The 21,254-nt window shown below is 32.0% G+C and overlaps 1 protein-coding gene across 2 annotated transcripts in view; it reads right to left on the bottom strand.

Annotated features, from left to right (window-relative positions):
• Positions 1-15,079: 15,079 nt before the first annotated feature.
• Positions 15,080-21,254, bottom strand: part of LOC110419880 (DNAJ heat shock N-terminal domain-containing protein) — a 10,488-nt gene continuing 4,313 nt past the window's right edge. For both annotated transcript variants that reach the window (XM_021433010.1, XM_021433009.1), the window contains 7 exons: positions 20,632-20,720; positions 19,079-19,190; positions 17,291-17,344; positions 17,150-17,198; positions 16,394-16,494; positions 15,904-16,016; positions 15,080-15,804 (listed from right to left, as the gene is read on the bottom strand). In XM_021433010.1, coding sequence (XP_021288685.1) covers positions 15,465-15,804; positions 15,904-16,016; positions 16,394-16,494; positions 17,150-17,198; positions 17,291-17,344; positions 19,079-19,190; positions 20,632-20,720 — 858 coding nt within the window. In that variant the 3' untranslated portion in view covers positions 15,080-15,464. The remainder of the gene's footprint in view (positions 15,805-15,903; positions 16,017-16,393; positions 16,495-17,149; positions 17,199-17,290; positions 17,345-19,078; positions 19,191-20,631; positions 20,721-21,254) is intronic.

Here is a 21,254-nt window from a genome sequence, read left to right as displayed (position 1 = left end):
AATCCCGTGCGGGCCCGTGTACTCGAATGAGATAAGATATTTAAGTATTCACATCATCTTCTATTTATGAGACACTTTCTTCAAAACAAAATCAAAAAGTTCAATGGATCAAACCAGATAATATCTTACAGGCTAGTGTAGTTGACATTAGAGTCGACTCTAAGGTATATGCCACTAAAGACAGTAAACCTTTGTTGAAATGGGAGAGATGTCATGATCTGAGAAGGGTTATCTACTACTACAATGAGATTGTTTTGTGAGACCAATCCTTGAGACTCAATAAGTCAAAGTAGAATACCTTACAAGTTGGTATGCATAATGTTAACACAAAAAATGGAAACATGCTTATTTTGTCTTGGCAGTTAACAATGCTACTTTTGTGATTATTATTGTGTTAAAATGTCTTAACCAACATGACAATTAGAAATGTAAACGGGTAAGGTACTTGCTATTTTTTGGTATCCAACCCGAAACCGTTTAACTATCAAGATATCTAAACTTTATTAAAACTCGTATAAGACTGCAAAACACTATTCAAAACCGAATCCAAACAGTAAAGAATTATCTATTAATTACTCGAATCCATTAAATATCCATTTAAGCCGACAAAATTGGCAAAGACTTGGAGTGTTTCCTATCCTCCTATAAGCTCAATCCCTACTTAGTAATAAAATTTTACATTATTTAAGTTTCACCATAGTTTAACTAATATAAATTAATATTACATTTATTACTTTACAAAAAATTAGGTTCGTTGAGATGGTAAGGATTATATTAAGCTAAGAAGAATAAAGGTTCAAATCTCATAAAATTTAAATTTTTTGTAATATTATATATAACCAAGTTAAAGTTTAAGGTATTTACCTCATAATTGAATGTAGAGTACCCTAACCCTATGTTATCGAGTTGGATACTACCTATATAACAATAACCCATTTACAACCCTAATTTGACAATGAGCGACTCTTGACATAAATATTATAAACAACAATAACTCATTTACATCCCAAATAACAATGAGCAATTCTTGAGATAAATATTATATACAAGGCATTAATGATATCACCCGAAACATATCTGAATCCATGTCAGGTTTTAAAAACATTACCCATCCGTAGGTAGATACTCGCAGGTACCCATATGAAATAACTCATTTACATCATTGACAATGAGCAACTTGACATAAATATTATATACAAGGTGTTAATGATATCCCTTGAAACCTATCCGAATCCGTGTCGAGTTTTAAAAACATTACACTAATCTGCTCCATAACTGAATATAGGGTATCCTAACCTTATGTTATCTTGAGTTGGATACCCACAGGTACCCATATAACAATAACCCATTTACATTCCTAAATTGATAATGAACAACTTTTGACATAAATATTATATACATGGTATTAATGATATCACTAACTAATTAATTTTTTTATAAAAATGATACCACCAACTTAGTAATGCAAATCACTGCATGTCATTGTGTGGCAAAAATAACATCACTATGTTCAAATTATACTTTATAGAAGTTAACTCTACAAGACTCTCTCCTCTTGCCATCTTTCACCTACTTTATCTTTTAAATTTCATTTTACCTATGATGTCTTGAGAAAAAAAAAATAGAGGCATCATTAAACTACATATAGTAAATATGAAAAACACATAAAATATGGGACAATGCTTTAGCTCTGACTATTTACATCCATGGCCCACAAGGAAGTTCCTTTTAAAGGTATACCACAATTGGCAATAAGAGTAGTAGAAGTACAACATGTAGAAGTAGAGACATTGAAATTGAAAGATCTAAAGGCCCAAAATTATTTGTTTCAGGCAATAGATTGTTTAATCTTGAAGACAATTTTTTATAAAGACATCTCCAAGCACATATAGGACTTAATGAAGAAGAAGCACCAAGGTTCTACAAAGACCAAAAGACAGTAACTTCAAGCACTTTAAACTGAGTTTGAGACTTTGAAGATGAAGCCAGGAGAGACAATTACAAAGATACTTCTTATGAGTAATGGCCATTGTTAACAACATGAGGGTGCATGGTAATACGTTAGAAGATGTGATCATTGTAGAGAAGATTTTGAGATCACTGGCATGAAAGAATAACTTCGTTGTTTGTTTTGTAAAAGAGTTACATGATGTTGACAAAGTATCCCTAAATAAGTCACAAAGCTCGTTGTTGGTCCATGAGCAAAAGTTGATATAGATGAATTAAGTGGAGCGAGCTCTTGAAGTCTCTACTCAGACAACCAAGCATGATAAGAGCATTAAAAAAAAAAGAGAATACAGGAGTGTGCAAATAGATGATAATACTCAAAGAAGAGAAAGTCAAAGGAGATTTGTTTAAACCATTCACAAAAGAGGAGCAAAAAGCAAGGCACATGTTGAAGTGCTACAAGTGTCATAAATTTAGCCACTACAAGTCAGAATACAAAACAAATATGTCAAAAAGCAAGGGAGAATCATCCAACTTTGTAGAACAGGAAGAGGAGATAGCTTTGTTGATGGTATGTCAAACAAAAAGGGAAATTGCTAAAGGCATGTGATACGTAAACACAGGGTGTAGTAACCATATGAGTGGTAACAATGAAGCTTTTTCAAGCTTGGACAAAACCTTCAAAGACAATGTAAAATTTGGAGATAACACATAAGTCTCAGTCATGGGGAAAGGTCAAGTTAGAATCAGAAAAAAAGGGAATGCAATTCAAACGATCTCTAATGTACTCTTTGTACCAAACTTGAAGACTAACCTATTGAGCATTGGATAGCTACAAGAGAATAGCTATGAAGTGATTATCAAGGATTGTATCTGCAAAATTCAAGATGCCAAACTTGGATTAATAGCACAAGTAAATATGACTGCCAATAAAATGTTTCCACTTAATCTTAATTATATTGAGCAGTCATGTTTTATAGCTTAGTTGAAGGACACAACTTGGTTATGGCTTTTTAGATATGGCCACTTGAATTTTGGAGAATTGAAAATCTTACAACGGAAGAACATAGTGATTGGTCTTTCAACCTTTCAAAATCCTTTTAGCATATTTAAAGATTGTGTCATTAGGAAGCAAAATAGAGAATCTTTTCCAAAAAGAAAGACTTAGAGAGAAAGAGAACTACTAAGGATTGTTTACTTAGATATATGTGGACCTATCACTCCTGCTTCAAATGGTGGAAAAAGGTATTTTTCCAACCTTTATAGATGATCATAGTAGGAAAACTCGAGTGTACTTTTTTGCAAAAAAATAAAAAGTGTTTGAAACTTTCAAGAAATTTAAAGCAATTATAGAAAATGAATCAAGAAAGACAATTTAGGTGCTATGCATAAATAGAGGTGGAGAGTATGACTCATAAGATTTTTCAAAATTTTGTGAGTTACATAGCATAAAAAGACAAAAGATAGCAACATACAATCCACAACAAAATGAAGTGAATGAGAGGAAGAACAGAACAATCATGAACATGGTGAGAAGCATGATGGTAAAGAGCAAGGTGCCAAAGAAATTTTGGCTTGAAGCAGCAAATTAGAGTGTGCATATTCAGAATAGAAGTCCAATAGTGGTTGTATAAAACATGACACTTGAAGAAACACGGAACGAAAGAATACCTAATGTAATTCATTTCTAAATTTTTAGCTACATTAGTTCCACACATGTACCAGATGAAAACAAGGAAGAAATTAGATGACAAAGGAGAGAAGTATGTGTTTCTTGGCACAGCAGACTGTACAAAAGCATACAAACTATATAATCCCACTACAAAAAAGATCATTGTTAATAGGGATGTAGTCTTTGATGGAACAGAGTTTTAGTAGTAGGATGAAGGTGGAACAAAGCAACATATACCTACAAGTTTCAATGATGAAAAGTTGACCAATGGCGAAGGAAAACAACATTATATGGAACAAGCTAAGAAAGCTGAACTTGCTAGTCAAAGCACAAGTATCTTTGACTAGAGAGTTCAAAGGCAGAGAAAAAGGTCTGCTTGGATAGAGGATTATGAAATAACTAGAGTTAGTCAAACAAATGAAACTTTGACTCATTTTTTCTTGTTCATAAATATGATCTAGTTACCTTAGAGGCAACTGTCAAGGAACCAAAATGGTAGAAGGCAATGAATAAGGAGATATCAACCATTAAAAAAAAAAAGAACACTTAGGAATTGACAACATTACCAGAATGTTAGAAAAGTATTGGAGTGAAATAGGTGTTCAAGAAAAAGTTGGAAGAAAATGGAGAGATAAACAAACACAAAGCAAGACTTGTAGCAATAGGGTATAAACAGGAGTATGGTGTTGATTATGAGGAAGTGTTTGCAACTGTTGCAAGGCATGATACAATCATAATGATTTTAGGATTGGCAACTCAAAATCAGTAGCTAATAAATCAGTTAGATGTAAAATCAACATTTTTACATGGAAAGCTACAAGAAGAAGTATATGTTGATCAACCTTCTGGCTATATCAAAACTGGTGAAGAACACAAAGCGAATACACTGAAGAAGGCATTATATGGAACTAAACAAGCACCTAGAGCTTGGTACAGCTACATAGATTCCTATTTTACATAGGAAGGCTTTCACAAATGCCCATATGAGCATACTCTCTACATCAAGTATGATAAAGGTAATATTCTCATTGTTTGTCTATATGTAAATAACTTAATTTTTACTGGGAACATTGAGATTATGGTTGACAAGTTTAAAAAATTTGTGATGAAGGAGTAAGATTGCATTATTTCCTTGGGCTTGCGGTGGTTCAATCCAATAATGGAATTTTTGTTTCTTAGAAGAAGTATATGCAAGAAATTTTAGTTAAGTTTCAGATGAACAAAATGTAATCCAGTTTGCACATTAGTTAATCTTAGCATAAAGTTAGACAAGGATTCAAAAAGAAAAGATGTTGATGGAACTTACTACAAACAAGTTTAGAGACATGCTAGTTGCTTATTCGTTAAAAGAATTCAAAACCCTATAAATTATGTTGGAAACATCAGTTTAAAGGAGGGATTGTTGGTCAATCCATTTGCTTGGTCTGTTAGAAATTAGACTTGTTAAGAAACCCTATAAATAGGAGATATTTTGTTTTACCATGATTTTAGGAAAAAGTTGTAGACTTGTTAGCTGATTTAATGCCCATTTTATTGTTTTCTTATTACATGTTCAACCTATATAAAGGCTAGCTTTTGATGAATAAAGTATGTTCAGAAATCATCCTTTCTTTGTCTTATGTAATTTGCCTCTTATTCTTCAAGTTCTTTGCCTATTTGTTTTCTTTTATTTATACTTTCTCTACTTGCTACTTGGATTTCTTCTTTTGATGCTTTGCAGTCTTTTCCTGATTTTTTGTGCCAATGATTTTGATTGATTTTCTTTATTATATTGATCCACCAAAACTGCATTTGAACTTGTTATCAAATGGACCCACGTTTTTTTAAAATCTTAATCAATAATATTCAATGTCACGTCATCTGTCACGTAGCAAATTAGATGGCATTAAACTGACAGATGTACCATTGACTGATGGTAGTTAGTGATAATTTTATTTTATAAAATTTTTTTAGTCTAATTTTATTATTAAATATTAGTTAAGTTCTCAATTTTTAATTATAATTTACTTATTTTTAGTTGTTTTTATAGTTAGTTTATTTTTAAGTGAGTTATTTTAATTTATGTTGTTTCTTTTAATTTGATTGCTATTTATTAGTTTTATATTTTTTGTAAGAGTTAAAAGAATTGGCTTAATTTTGAAAAGTAAGGTGTTGAAAAACTTAGAAGTTTGTTTGCATATACTTTAGTCTTTTAGTCATAACTCGCGCTATAGAACTCCAAATGATGTGATTCTTTGACCATTGGAAAGCTAAGAAATAGAGTTACAATTTTTACGAAAAATCACTTTACTTAATTTTGACTTGAAAATAGAGACAATCACATTGAAAAATAGCTAGATGTATTGTGCCAGGAATGAAAATTTGTAAAGACCAACAATTGATTTTTTTTGGGCTTCTCAATACACTTTTAAGCCCAATTGAATCATATGTCAACTTAGGGAATTATAGGTTAAGTCTATTGGTATAAATAGGATATTTTTTAGAACATAGAGAGATAATTTTTGGGGAGATTCAAGAAGTTAGAAGTTGAGACTAAAACTTGAAGATCAAGCCAACAAATATTGTTTTGTTTTCTTCCCTGGCTTTTATTTTCCTTATTACTCTCAATGGTTGAATTTATTATAATGTTATTTGTTTTTGCAATCATGAGTGGCTAATTTTCTTTTTCTATGATTGCAATTGAACTCACATGTAATTTAAATTTTTCATCTTTCTCTCATTTTTTTTAATGGGATTTGAATTGTTTATTCCAATTTGTTCTTAATGCTTTTAATTGCTTGGCCATCAATTAAATTGATTTAGAAACCTAAACAAACTTGGGAAAGGGAGTTTAATGTAGACTAAAATTGGGATAGTATATGATCATATTAATTTATTTGCATATAGGATAGGGATAAACCTATAGGCCATGGGTAGTGAGATTAGAGCTTGAACTTAATGAGTTTATTTTAATTTCAATTCACATAGGGATATAGTGTTTTGGTTAAAATAGATTTTTTATAAGATGAGTCAGGAGACCCTTATAAATAAATTAAGACTCTAAGTTAGCAATTCAACCCATTAAGGAATAGAGGTAAGATTTAGATGAAGTGTGAATGATATTGCAATCCTTGGCTTATTTGATTTGATATTTATTTGAGTATTTATTATTTTGATTTTTTTTAGTTTTATTTTGATTAAGTATTTTTAGTTAATTAATTTGGTTATTGGATATTGCTTTTTTGGATAAGATTAATTTGTTATAATTTTAGTATTTAGAAAACTTTTAGATCAATTCCTTGTGAGATCGATGCTCTGCTTACTAATATACTGTCTATTCGATACATATACTTACGTAGTGAAATTTTAATTAACAATTAGTCAACAATTAATGAAAAATGCTTATTTGACTCAAAGTAAAAGTTAAGGGGCTTAAACGAACCAAATAAAAGTATAAGAGTTTAATTAATTTTTCAGGTATAATTCAAGTACTTGTTTGGACATTATGTCTAGATTTTTTATTTTGATTTCTTTCATGAATTTTTGTTTATAAATATTTGGTTTTCTTTATGTTGGTATTTCTCTAAAAAACCAAAAGTGATAATCTCTTTAGCCCCTAAAACAAAAAAAAAATTCCTACAACAATAGTCAAAACTACATCGTGTTGGCTCCCACAGTAAAGAAAAAAAAACTTGAGAGGCTCTACTTAAATGATATTTGTTATTCAATTGGATATCCAAGTGTAACCATATAAAATAAAATTATAGTTATACCTATACCTTAAAGTTTAAACTACAACCTCAAGATGGCAATACATAAATGCTTCTAGTGTGACACATTATCTCTAGATATTTTTCTCTAGTGTGACACATCAATTGCTAGATATTTTTCTCTTCCCTCTTTCTAGAATATCCCAATTACTATATATAGTTATACCCATACCTAAGGAGTTGATCTATTTAATTACAATTTTGAAATAGACAAAAAGTAGGTATGCAATACATAAGAGCATTGATCAAATCAATGCAATTTTTGTTGCCTATTGAATTTCTTTGTAGTTGGTCCACTATCACATATATACAATTAAGGCAAATTTTCTATTAACTATACTCATCTCATTAAATCTCTAAAACATCCCAACAATTAGATCTTGAGTCTTATGTTTGGGTTTTGGGAATGTAGGATAGAGTTTGTTGGATAAAAGATGGCTACATCCGAATAATTAGAACTTAGGTCTCATGTTTGAGTTTTGGAAATGTAGTATAGAGTTTGTTGGATGAAAGATGGATAACTCATATTTTAAGTCTCAAACCAAATAGGTCACCATATGTAACAAAATGAAAATACAAAAGTTGTTATTTATAGATTGATTTACGACGAGTAATGTATAGTCAAGTTATGCACTAATCCTCAAAGTTGGTCTAGATTTTCAATATCTAATTTCTCTTGTTGCCTTTTTTGTGCCTTTGGTTACTCTTTTCTATAGAAACAATATTGGGTGGAGTACTTTTTGGTGCAATGACGGGGAATGCAACGACTATAGTAAGTTTAGTACATCTTTGTGCAACGACAATAGTGGATTTCATAGGGAGTGCAGTAGCAAAAGTGCATTGGACTCGCTAACAAACCAAAATTAACTTCAAATTTTAAAAAAAATAATATAAAAAGATTATATATTTTGATTTTTTTTATAAATCTATCATGAAGAGCAATTTAGAAATTATAGCATTATAAAGAAAATGAAAAAAAGTTTCAATAATCACATTCTTTTAGTAATAATAAAATGATTTTTGTTTGAATTATTTTCATCCTTTATTTAGCTACATTTTACATGCTTTGGGATCGAGAGTTCATCATCCTTGAAATGAATTTTTGGTTGTTACTCTTTAGGTTCTATGTTAACTTGAATCAAGTGGGTAGGATGAGTATTTGAAGACAATAAAATGACTTTATCATTTGAAGAAGGGAGACAAATATTAAAATATAAGACAAGGAAAATGTGAATTCTTCATGTTTGATGTTAATTTTGTTTTATTAAATGAAGATACAAAAAATTAAACACAAAAATTAACAAGAAAAGTCAAATTAACATTATAATAAAATTAAACATAAAAAAATTAAAAGACAAAAAAACTTTATCCTTTTATCAATTTGGCTTACTTCTAGCCCAAAAGTCAACTCAGACTCAGATTCATACCACCAATCAACTTCAATGAGCAGTGACTACTTCAATCCTTTCATTAGCAACAGTGCCACTTCCTTCTTCTATACACGCCTATTGTTATATTCGTTTAAGCTTTTATACTTTTATTGCATGCAATTAAGTTTCTGAACTTTTATTTTTAGTCAAATAAACATTTCTTATCACTTATGAGTATTCAACTAAGCCTTTGAACTTTCATTTTAAGCCAAATAAACATTTTTCACAACTCATGAGTTTAATGTCATGTAATCTGCTACGTGATATGTTGACTTGATGTGGCATATTAACTTATCATGATAGATGACAGAGCATTAAATGTTAACTAGGAATCTCTTTTTTAGTCAGCCACATGTCTAAAAATCATTGAGTTAAGGATTTGAAAAGACAATAAATTCACCTAAACAAACTATTCAGTTCTTAATCTACTTAACCTAATTGCAATTTTATTTAATCAATTCCTAAACAATATTTAGGGTTTACGACAATCAAATTTCCTAAACCCAATGAGAAGACAAAATTGTAATTGAAATTGTTAATAACAAATTTTTGATGAATTGATTAGAAAATGTAATTGGCCATTGACACTACAAAATACTTAAGAATGAATCCTAAAGAGAAATTGAACTAATTATCAACTTATTCCTCTATTAAGAGCCACAGTAACAAGAAAAGAAATTAACAAAACAAAATTAGATTGAAAAGGGACTTTGGGACAATGAGGTGGAAAAAGGCTTGATGCCAACGAAACTAATTTAACCTTCATTAATGATGAAGTACTCGATCAATAAAGAAAAGCTCTGTACCCAATGCTTCATCCAAAATAATAGTTCTACGACATTTATGATGTTTTAAAACATGTCCTTTTGATTAACTACTAATTTTTGAATCCTTCAAATTTGTAGGACAAACAAAAATTAAAATAATGATTCACAATAATTTAAATTTTTACCCATATATCCAAATAGAAAAATCCAGACACTAGAACAAAATAAACTGAGTAAATCAATGAAACCATAGCTTAGGGTGTAATATGACACCAAAGGCCAATTGCAATTTCTAATTGACTTATCAAAAAATTGTTATTAATGGCTTCAATTGCAATTCAGTCTTCTCATTGGGTTTAAGAAATCTAATAGTTATAAACCTTCAATGTTATTTAGGATCCAATTAGAGAAAATTACAATTAAGTTATGTAGATTAGGATCCAATAGTTTATTTAGCTTTTATTTTTTTCAAATTTCTAACCCAATGATTTTTAGACATGTGGTTGAACAAAAAGGTAAAAGTCAATTCCTAGTTAGCTCATAGTGTCATATAATCCATTACATGGCAAATGATGTGGTATTAAACTAATAGATGTACTTTTGACTAACAACAATCAGTCAACAATTAGTGAGAGTAACTTATTTAATTCAAAATAAAAGTTTATGGATTTAATTGAACGTAATAAAAGTATAAGTGTTTAATTGACTTTTTCGATATAATCCAAGGACTTATTTAAGTATTATGCCTAGTTTTTTTTTAATGAATTTTTGTTTAAAGTTTTTTGGTTTTCTTTATGCTATTATTTTTCTAAAAAAACAAAAGTGATCATAGTTAAATAAGGGTCAAAACTTTGCACTTGAATATTTGACTTATTAATTGATGTATGATTCGTTGTCTAAAGAACAAGGTTCATATTTCCTTTCTCCCAATTAAAAAAAATAAGAGTCAAAATCCTAATACAAAGAAAAAAATCTTGCAACGAGAACCAAAACTACATCATTTTCACTCCCACAGTAAAGAAAAAGCTTGAGAAGCTCAAATTGAATGACATTTGTTATTTAGTTGAACGTCCAAGTGCAAACATACCACAAAGAATACATTTATATGTGATTATACCCAAAGCTCACAATTCAAATTGACAACACATAAATGCTTTTAGTGTGACAATAGATATTTTGTTTTTACTCTTTCTAGAATATCCCATTTGTTATATATAATTATACCTATATCTAAAGACTACTTTGATATATGGTTATACCCATACCTCAAAGTTCAAACTAGTAACATATAAATGCTTCTAGTGTGATAGTAGATATTTTTCTTTTCCTCTTTCTAGAATATCCCAGTTGTTATAAATAGTTATACCCATACCCAAGGAGTTGATCAATTTAATTACAATTTTTAAATAAACAAATGAATAGATATGGTATAGATGGGCATTGATTAAATTAAGGCATCTCTTGTTGCCTTTCTTTTCCTCTTTTGTTTACTTAGTTCACTATCATATATTTATAATTGAAGCAATTTTTCAATTATCAATATTCATCTCATAAAATCATTCAAACAACCCAACGGTTAGAATTTGAGTCTCATGTTTGAGTTTTGGGAATGTCGTCCGGAGTTTGTTTGATGAAAGATAATTAAATCGTATTTTATAGCTCATACCAAATAGGTCGTTATATGAAACAAAATGAAAATACAAGTATTGTTATCGACATATTGATCAACAACAAGTTATGTGCGAGTCAAGTTATGTGCCAATCCTCAAGGCTGGTCTAGACTTTCAATATCTAATTACTCTTGTTGCCCTTCTCGTGCCTTCGTTCCTTTTTGCTACAACGACGACAACATATGCAGTAACGACAAATATAGCAGGGATCGGTAGTCAGTTGCATGGGCATGCCAAACTACTAACACACTAAAATTGGTTTCAAATTTTTAAAAAAATAATATAAAAGGATTATATATTTTTGTTTTTTTTTATTACGAAACTCTGATTGAAAGCAATTTAGGAATTATACAATTATAAAAAAAACAAAAAATAGGAAAAAATTTCAATAATCACATTCTTTTAGTAATAACAGAATCATCTCTGTTTGAATTATTTTCATCCATTACTTGGTTACATTCAGCATGCTTTGGGATCGAGAGTTCATTCTTCATTAAAAAAACTTTTGGTTGTTGCTTTTTAGGTTTTGTATTAGCTTGAATAAAATAAATAAGTGTCATGACCCAAACTGGGGAGCCGTGACCAGCACGCACAAGTTCGGCAAGTAAGCTTACGAGACTCGAGGAAGCTTTCATACATAAATCTGATTAACACATTTCATTCACATCAAGGCCTCATAACTATCATTATATCATAAAATCAACTCGGCATTCATAGTCAACATTAACCATCTTGGCTCATTTTCTCATAAACATTAACATCAGTTGATATTATAGCCATACATTGGCTAGTTTCTTAAAACATCTAAACTATTCATTACGTAAACATAGGGCAACGCAATGCCCACATAATTTGTTTAGACATAACTTTTACATATTATGGAAGCGTAAAACTTGACTATGACCCAACAAAGTGACTCATCCACATGATAACCTACCAATTGCCAAAATTGCACTTCTGACAGTGACAACGTTAAGCCACCCAATCCTCAATGTCTATTTATCTACACATACAATTGAAGAGTGTGAGTCATACTAATATTTAGTGAACAAGAGCATATGACAATTGTAAATGCGCAAAGATAGTTGCTATACACATCCTTTAAACATACTAGCATACAATAAGCTAAACATGTACATGGCAATACAAGTCGGATGTCACTTGTTATACATACTCTATTATCATCATGGCAATCATACTACACTGCTTATATGCATATTCATTTAGCATATACTATAGGGTAAACAATCTCAATCGTGCCTACCAAACTCATTATCATCATTGCCATCTAAAGGCTTCATTTATCATATGAACTGGCCCACCATATGGTCATCCACATACGTGATTAACATACATAACTTATAAGCATTCACATCAAGCATAAGTCCTTTGACTACATAAGCTCGCATTGCATCATCTTACATTGTCATACAAATATGACTCTTACCTCAAGCCCTTGCATTTACCATATTTCATAACATAATATTAGTCATAACATCATCATATTGTAGAGTAGTCCTTCTTGAACATAACATAGTCATGTGCAGTGGCCAACCGACAGATAACATACATCATTGTATCACGCCCCATTATCAAAGCAAACAATGGAGTACATAGTCATCATTCGAACTAGTCTCAAAAGATGGCATCATAATATTGCAGGCAAGAATCACAATCAGGACAAACCACCATCCTTGTAGACAACATAACATCATACATAACAAGTGAGAATCACAAGCAGGACAAACCACCATCCCTGTTAACAACATACATAGTCACTGGGATATGGACACACTCAATCTCATATTATATATCATCCGAAATCATCTACGAACATAACATACTCGTCATTCATAATCATAACTATTCATATATAATCATGTCATCATCTGGAATATCATCCTCGAACTGATCACACATTGCATCATATCATGATAGCATATCATCCTTATCATAATGCAAAGTTCATAATTTGCATTTCTATGCTTAGGCTAGGTATAATCCTTCTAGGCATTTCACTAGTCTAGACATATCGTTTCTAGATGCATACATCACGTGCATATCAAACGTAGCATCATTTCCTCATAACATGGGCTCTTATTCACATTGACATCATCTGGCCTAGATTTTGTTCCTCTAGGCATCTTACATCATTTCATTCACACATTGCTATTCTTAGCCTAGGCATAATCCTTCTAGGCAATTCATGTCATTCATAACATTACTAGTCTAGGAACACCACCTCTAGGCATACATATGGTATACACATAATACATATCATGCATTTTTATTCTAAAAGCGCACTTGCACCTTAATCATTATGCTTTTGATCATAAAAACCTCCACTCACCTTAACACTTCAATTGCTCTTCTATTAGCACTTGCACAATTCAGCTCACCAATGCCTTAGCTTCGATCCATATAATTTAGCATTTGAGCAACATTCTTACTTCCATAATCATCTAACATTTGCAATGTAAATTCATCAACAGTCGTACATTACTTCTCTATTTCATAACTAAGTTTTTAGCTTTCAACCCATTTCCAACTTTTCAGAATTAGCTCAATCTCTATAGCTAATTATCATTGAAACTTAATTTCTATAAATTCTTCATCAATGAGCTAGACTCTTACCTTAGATATCATCTTGGCTTGCTCTAACCTCGAATCTCCAGCCACATTCAAGTGCCTTCAACTATCAAAGTTGGAACATAAACTTTGTCATGAACAAACGGTTCAATTTGAAAATTAATCGGTAAAAAATTTTTAAATTTACCTAAGGATTGATTTTCTATGTTCAAAATGCCTTCTCTAAACTTCAAATTTCCACTTGCAGGGCATGGGTTCAATGCAGTAGTAGAGCTCTCTTTGCTCCTTTTATTTTCTAAATGGGCAGATTGCCCAAAGCCTTTTTATTTTTGCAAGTTTACATGCATCTATTGATAGATGGCATGCATTTATCGATAGATCCTTCTCAGATCTTAACATTTTTGCCTCTCATCTATCAATACATATTTCGAGTCTATCGATAAATGGTATTCATGCACTTTTATTTCATTCAAGTAGTGCAATCTATCTATGGTTTTCAAGTTTCTATCAATAAATTGTGCCCTTTTCTTTTCATCATCAATCCCAAACGACTATCCATCAATAGTTATCGGGAATCTATCAATAGATGTTCTTTGGCTCTTGCATTTCTTTGCTTCTACTTTTAATCTATCAATAAACTATAAACATCTATTGATAGATCATACTTAAATTCAAATTCTCAACATATTTAACCTTCCAAACTCACTCCTCTAAGTTTTCGTGATTGGCAAAACAATGCATGATTGGTAAAAATTTTGATTATGATAAAATATTTGTTCTCAATCACAAAAGCATGCATTTGGTAACTGTTTTTTGCCTACAATGAATTTGTAAATTTTTATCATAATTTCCATCACATTCACAATGTCAACTACAGATTTAAATCTAACAATTTTAGACAAATTCATTAACACGATACACAATAAGTGGGTTTGAGTTTTGTATAATTATGTATGTGTTCAAGGTTATCTCAACTTATTTATGAGACAAAATATTCATTCTTTACCCAAGTTATTACGCTAACCCATATGACACATTTATACACATTTAACTAATCATATTAATATATTAATCCACATTACTCAAAATATCTAACCAATTTAAATTTGTTTATTGTAATTATTAACATTTAAACTATATAAATAATTTACTATTGTGTTTAAATAGGCTAAAGTCATGTCATGTCTAAACAATTTAATCATATTTAAAAGTGTTAATCATGTCATATGGTATAATTCTTATAATAAATATGTCGTATTCAAATCAAGAACTCGATTATTTATTTGTGTCGTGTTCATATCAATCAATTCATATGTTATATCCTTATCTTTACACAACATAATAACGACAGGCTAATATGGATTACCAACCCTACATGCACCCCCATAATCAATTGTGCTTATGTAGGAGCTGGTATCATTTCACAGCACATCTAACTGTAGGAGTTAAAAAATTATACTGTTACAAGACTCCTGCCTCCTGCCTTCTTTCACCCATTTTATCTTTTAGGCTTCGTTTCATCTATGATGTCTTAAAAAGGAAAAAATATTGAGACATCACTAAATTATGTTCAGCAAACATGACAGCCACATAGGTAAAATGTGGGATGATGCTTTAGCTATGACTATTACATCCATGGCCTAGAGGAAGTTCCTCTGAAAGGTTCCGGATGAAAATCTGGAAGTCAGACCCTTGGCCATGTTATCAGTATCAAGCTTCACATTCTGCCTTCCCGCAACAAGGTCATTCTCTCGATCCCAAGGCTTCCATGGATGTTTACCCTCCCACTCCACTTTCTCTGCCTGTAGCTTGGATTTCTTCTTTGGACGCTTTGCTGTCTCTTCTTGATGCTTTTGTACCAATGATTTCGATCGCTTTTCTTTATTGTATATATCCACCAAATCTGCGTCTGAATTGGTTCTCTTCTTATCATCTTCATTAGAAGCAAGTGCAGCAGCCTCATTGTAGGCTTCCAAATAACTGCAATTTAGCATTTAGAATCATAAATAAACACATGAACATTAACATACAATACTCAGCATCTAAAGCATTCAAGAACATTGAAAAAGAGATTCTCACTGCATCTTTGCTTTTTGGGCTCTCTCCGTAGGAGTATCAGTCCAAACACTCGTATCACCACGTCCTTCTTTAGAACTCTTGCTAAATCTCGTTGATTGCATAGTCACACCAGGCTGACAGGAATAAAAGGTAATACAACTAGGGTAATTTCAGTTTAAATGCAAATATGATTCCCATATATGTTTAATGCACTTAATCTTTGAGCTTTTAAAAGGAGGATATCCTTCTGAGACAAAGGGCTAGCTAGCTATTCATGAAACTTTATGAGTTCCTATTTAAATCCAAATATAATTTGGAGGTGATGCAAGATTTTTCTAAACATAATCAGGGATACACAATTACAAAATCAACATTTTTGGAGTTCCGATACAACATGGGATAGGAATGATTGTAGGATTGTCATTCCTGAATGACGATGGAAACTGAGTAGGATGTTTGTGCCACTAACTACAAGGCATCAAGTAAAGAACTGCAGATTAAAATGTCTTACTTTCCTTTCAGGAGGTAGTGTTGTCATCCATTCATCCCTTTTCGGTGGCACTTTAACCTCCACTTCTGCCAGGAGCTCATCATCACCCTCCATTGATATACCTGCCAAGATAACAACTTTCTTGGTTCTAGATCAAACACATTTTTTTGTTTTTTGAAAAGTGATCAAACACATGTTTTAGCATGTCAAGAACTGTTGACACAAGTAAAGATGAAAAAGAACAATAAACAATTGGAGAATATATAGACAGAGATTCTCTTGCACAAGGACCTGAAACAAACACTGGAGCTGCAATTTCCTGTAGAGCGCGAATGGTGCGAATGGGTGTTCTAATTATGTGTGTACGTATATACGGATCATGTAAATCACTAAGCACCATAAGATGAGTCATAAGACTGTTGGTGCAAATATATGCATGTATATACACAAGTGAGATAGATAAAGGCCATGCGCCTCACAAAGATAAGTAACCGAGCTTGTTGGCTGCTCAAACAAGACAAGTCACCAAATAACAATTGACAAGTCAAAGGACCATCAAAATCAAGCATGGGAAGCATCAAGATCCAAAGATATTTAATCTACTTGTCTAGTTTCCATGAGGTGACTCATTCAACTAAAAGGTCTTAGACACCCCTGAGCAAATTGATAAATAATTGAATAATTTGAATTTTTTTGAGACAACATAATATAGGACATAGGGAGAGAGAGAGAAAGAGGAGAGTCGTTGCATGTCTATAATTACAAACAACATCTAACCTTGCAATCTTCTCCATTGTGCAGCTTCACGCATTGCTCGCAACTCAGCCTGTAGGAGAAAAGGGGTTTATGTAACAAGTTGGCTACTAATTAAGTCTATTAAACTATGCATGTACTAAGAAGTTGGTAAATAGTAAATACCTTAAACTCCTCCTGCTCCTCCTTCAGTTTAATTTTTTCATCCATAGCTTTTCGCTACAAAACAAGTGGAGAGGTTTGATGTTGTAAGACAGGAATAACAAAATAGAGGACAATGTACAATCACCATAGATTCAAAATGCAGCAAAAATTACCTATTGATGAGTGCACATGAACTCACAGATGAAAAAAAAACTTTTTAAGATGCATGATTACCTAATTAAAAAACAGGACTACTAATATTTTGCAACAAAATTAATAATACTTCTTCTTTGAAGACCACCTCAGGAGCTTCAAAACAATATCATGTATATGGTGAGGAAGAGAAGATATCCACTGCATCTCTACAACCACTCTGTGCAACCTATTCTGATGGTAAATTTGACCAAATATGCCACTCTTCCATCTTCCCTTCCCTTCCCCATTTTCATCCTAAAATCTGACTTATAACAATGTGTTCCTTGGATTCAGATGCAAAAAGTCAGGTTAACACATGCATCTAAGGACCTCATCATTAAACTCATTCAAGAGAGGGATAAGATCCACATCTAGAAAAAGAAACTGAACTTATAAATGTATAGAAAGAATGGGTTCTGAATATGCCACCAAGCTATCTATTACCATTTGCTTGATACAGTATATTTATCCTACAAGAAACAAGTACAAAAAAGCCGACCAGAACTGGGCTGAGATTCCAAGAAGCTATATAATTTGAAACACAACCTAACAAAAACCAAAAGAAAAAATTTTTAAGAAAAGCGTAGTTACTCATCAAGATGATCGAGGAGCAATTCTCACTGTCCCTGCAGCTTTGTCATCTATTCGCAGGTTCTCACTCTTCTGTCTCCCCAAGTTCTCCTGTTCTTAAAACTCCTACTTCATACTATATTCTCTCTTTACTTACCCTTCTACTAAATTTCTCAAACATTTTCTTTTCTTATCCATTTGTCATCCCCCCCCCCCCCTCCCTCCCCTCTCACCCCAGCTCTTTTGTATTGTGTGGTGCAAATTTAGGAACATAATTCCAGCTAATAGGCTTTTCTGCTCATGCAACTTTTTGATGACACTGTCTCATTAAGCTAAATAAGGTCTATAAGAGCATTACCAAAATTAAAAAGGTAAAATAAGCAGGAGTATCCAAGAGAACAATGACATGAAACCATTAAAGGACAAGGTGTGCAAAGAACAGAAAAAGACATTGTTAAAAATAATAAATAAAACCCATATTATTGTACAAAATATAACAGAGATGCCAATAGTCAACAAGTTAATAATGAAACTCATTCTAATATTAATTTGAATAATTAGGGTAATGCTTCCTAAATCTACGGTTGTGCTACTAGACAAAATTAGATTATTTATTTCAATCTGAAAGAAAAATAAGTACTCTATTTTCTTCATCCACTCATGTTTGCAAACTGTAGTTGACTAGAGTCCTCTGACAAAATAGAGGTAATGGTTCACACCAAAACCTTCTAAAAGTTCCAGGGAGCCACAGAAACCAAAATGCCTCAAGAAAATCCCATCCAGCCATTTAAAGTTAGATAAGAAAGTCATCTGCACCATCTGAGGTCATATCTCCTGCGAATATCGCCCTACTAAGACTAAAGAAAAGTTTAATTGTACTGACTATTACCACAAGATGGGCTAGCATGTGCTTATATAGAGCATTGGTTCACATAATGATATCACACAGGCAATGAAGAACCATTAAGACCCAAAACTAATAAGGCATCTTTAAATTTAGATATCAAGATGGCTGTATTTAAGATAGATAAATCAAACCCCCACCTTATCTGGATCTTGTAACTCCTTGAAAGCTTTATTGAGTATAATAAATGCTTGGTGTGCCTGTGGATGAGTACATTTGTCTGGATGCACCAAAAGAGACAGTTTCCAGTACCTAAAGACCATAAAACAGCTTATGAGCATCACAGATCAACACAAGTTCACAACCATATCAAGACAAATAGCAGAATGCAGGTAGTAACATTTTAATTCGTCAACATATATAAGTAACACTACATGCTCTTCAGTTAACTTCATTTTCGAGTAAGAAGACAATGGCTCAGGAGACAAAATAAGGTAAACCACCTCAAAAATGAGTACAGAACATGAAAGGTAAATAATTTCTAGCTTCTTCATTAAAGATAATCTAGGACATACATTTTGGCCCAGCACCTATCAGCACCCTCAAAGGAAATTTCCTCCATTACCACCAACTTTCCAAGTTTGAAGTAATTTGTATAAGTGATCCAAACTAAAATACTTTTCCATAAAAACAAGTACGCTATGTTAAAAGATAACCCATAGCCTTCTAAAAGCTCCCAAGGATATTATACTCATGACAGTTTCATCACAGGTTCAGCTTTTAAAGTTTTTGGTCTCTCTCTAACTGGTATCTCCTCCTTGGACTTCATTGGAGAAGTTGATCTTGTTTATGAACTGAGTACAAATTGCAAGGCAAAAGAACAAAGCTATGTTAGAAAGATTATTCACTTTATCCTAATCTCCTATGTTGGACACCTAGAATTTTATGGGTATAACACTGAGTTTCTCAAAACTAATGGAAGAACTTGTCAGAAAAATGACTTACCTACATCAGAAAACATACTCAGCTCGACATTGAATCTTGAGTCCATGGAACATTACAATCGGTGAATTGATCTAAGGTGGGAAAATCCCTGATTATAGTTAAATAATGCATTTTAAATTTTGACATAGAGACTGGTTAACTATTTCACCTAGTTGCAACAAATTGCTAGCTGTGATCCTTGAATACTTTCTCTAAAAGTAAGACCAGCTCATTGCACCCAGGCATCTCAAACAGTATGCTAATAAGTCTCTTGGCAAACAATATGCTAATAAGTCTCTTTTTGGTTTGGTTCCTCATTTACTTTTAGCATATTCAATTTATTCAAGGAAAGTCGAGGTTCCATCCTGGTATAGAAATCCCTTGCTTCCTTTGTATCACTGCATGGGTTCCACCCTCCCATATGAAACTGAATAATTCATGTTAAATTATTTAAAATGAAGCTGTTGGGCTAACCACATGAAAAATAAATCCATGTTAATTGACAAGCATTCAGTTCATACATAAACCTTTTATGCATTATAACGAACTATCATGGGCACACTCATTTAGCTAATCCACAGCTTAGATTATTTAGACTAGGGTACAAAATTGGACATCTATTATTTAGGAAAAGTGCTAAACAATGGAAGCCAATGAAAAAATTCTGGAACTAATATTAAATTCTACAGCTCATATAAATAAACAAGAAATGTATATCATGCTCAATAAAAATATAGGAAAAAATTAACTCATAAAGAAAAAGCCTTACTTTTTCTTTATATTATCAGCAGACATATTTCGGTTTGCTCCTATAACATCATATGGACTATCAGCCTCAACTCCCATAATTCTAGTGACCTGCTCAGGAAAAAAATTGAAGAGCTATTAAGTAATCATACACAAGTAATTGTTTATACATACAATTGTAATGCATCATGCCAAAAAATTGGTTATCAGACAAGTTCATAGACTACCGAATATATATACCTAGGGGTCTTAGGAGACCTTCAACTACAACCCAACCTTAGACCAACAAATTTTAGTTGACCTCAATTTTCTCAAGCTCTGTTAATGAAGAGGTACTACAGAACCACAAGATGTTGAGTGAATAATTAGGCAAATCCAAGAGAATAAGAAGAAACGATGATTAGAACATATGACAACAAAAATGTAGTATTTTCTTTCCTACTTTTCTAATGATTTCAAAAAAGTTTGAGGGCCCAGCAAAACAAGATATATGATACCAAACACCAGAAATAGACTTATAATGAGATAAAATCAAGAGGTGCACGATATAGGATGCTTGTTGAGATTAGGAAGAAAATATCACAAATTACAGGCGGCAGACCGTGAATGAAGGCAAAAGAAAAGAACTTCCGCATAATGACCCCA

This window comes from Theobroma umbraticum, unplaced genomic scaffold (genome assembly GCF_002168275.2).
Source record: "Theobroma umbraticum cultivar Fairchild unplaced genomic scaffold, ASM216827v3 scaffold_67.0, whole genome shotgun sequence".
NCBI lineage: Eukaryota > Viridiplantae > Streptophyta > Magnoliopsida > Malvales > Malvaceae > Theobroma > Theobroma umbraticum.
The sequence above is the reverse complement of the archived record's forward strand: the minus strand, read 5'-3'. Positions and strand labels throughout refer to the sequence as shown.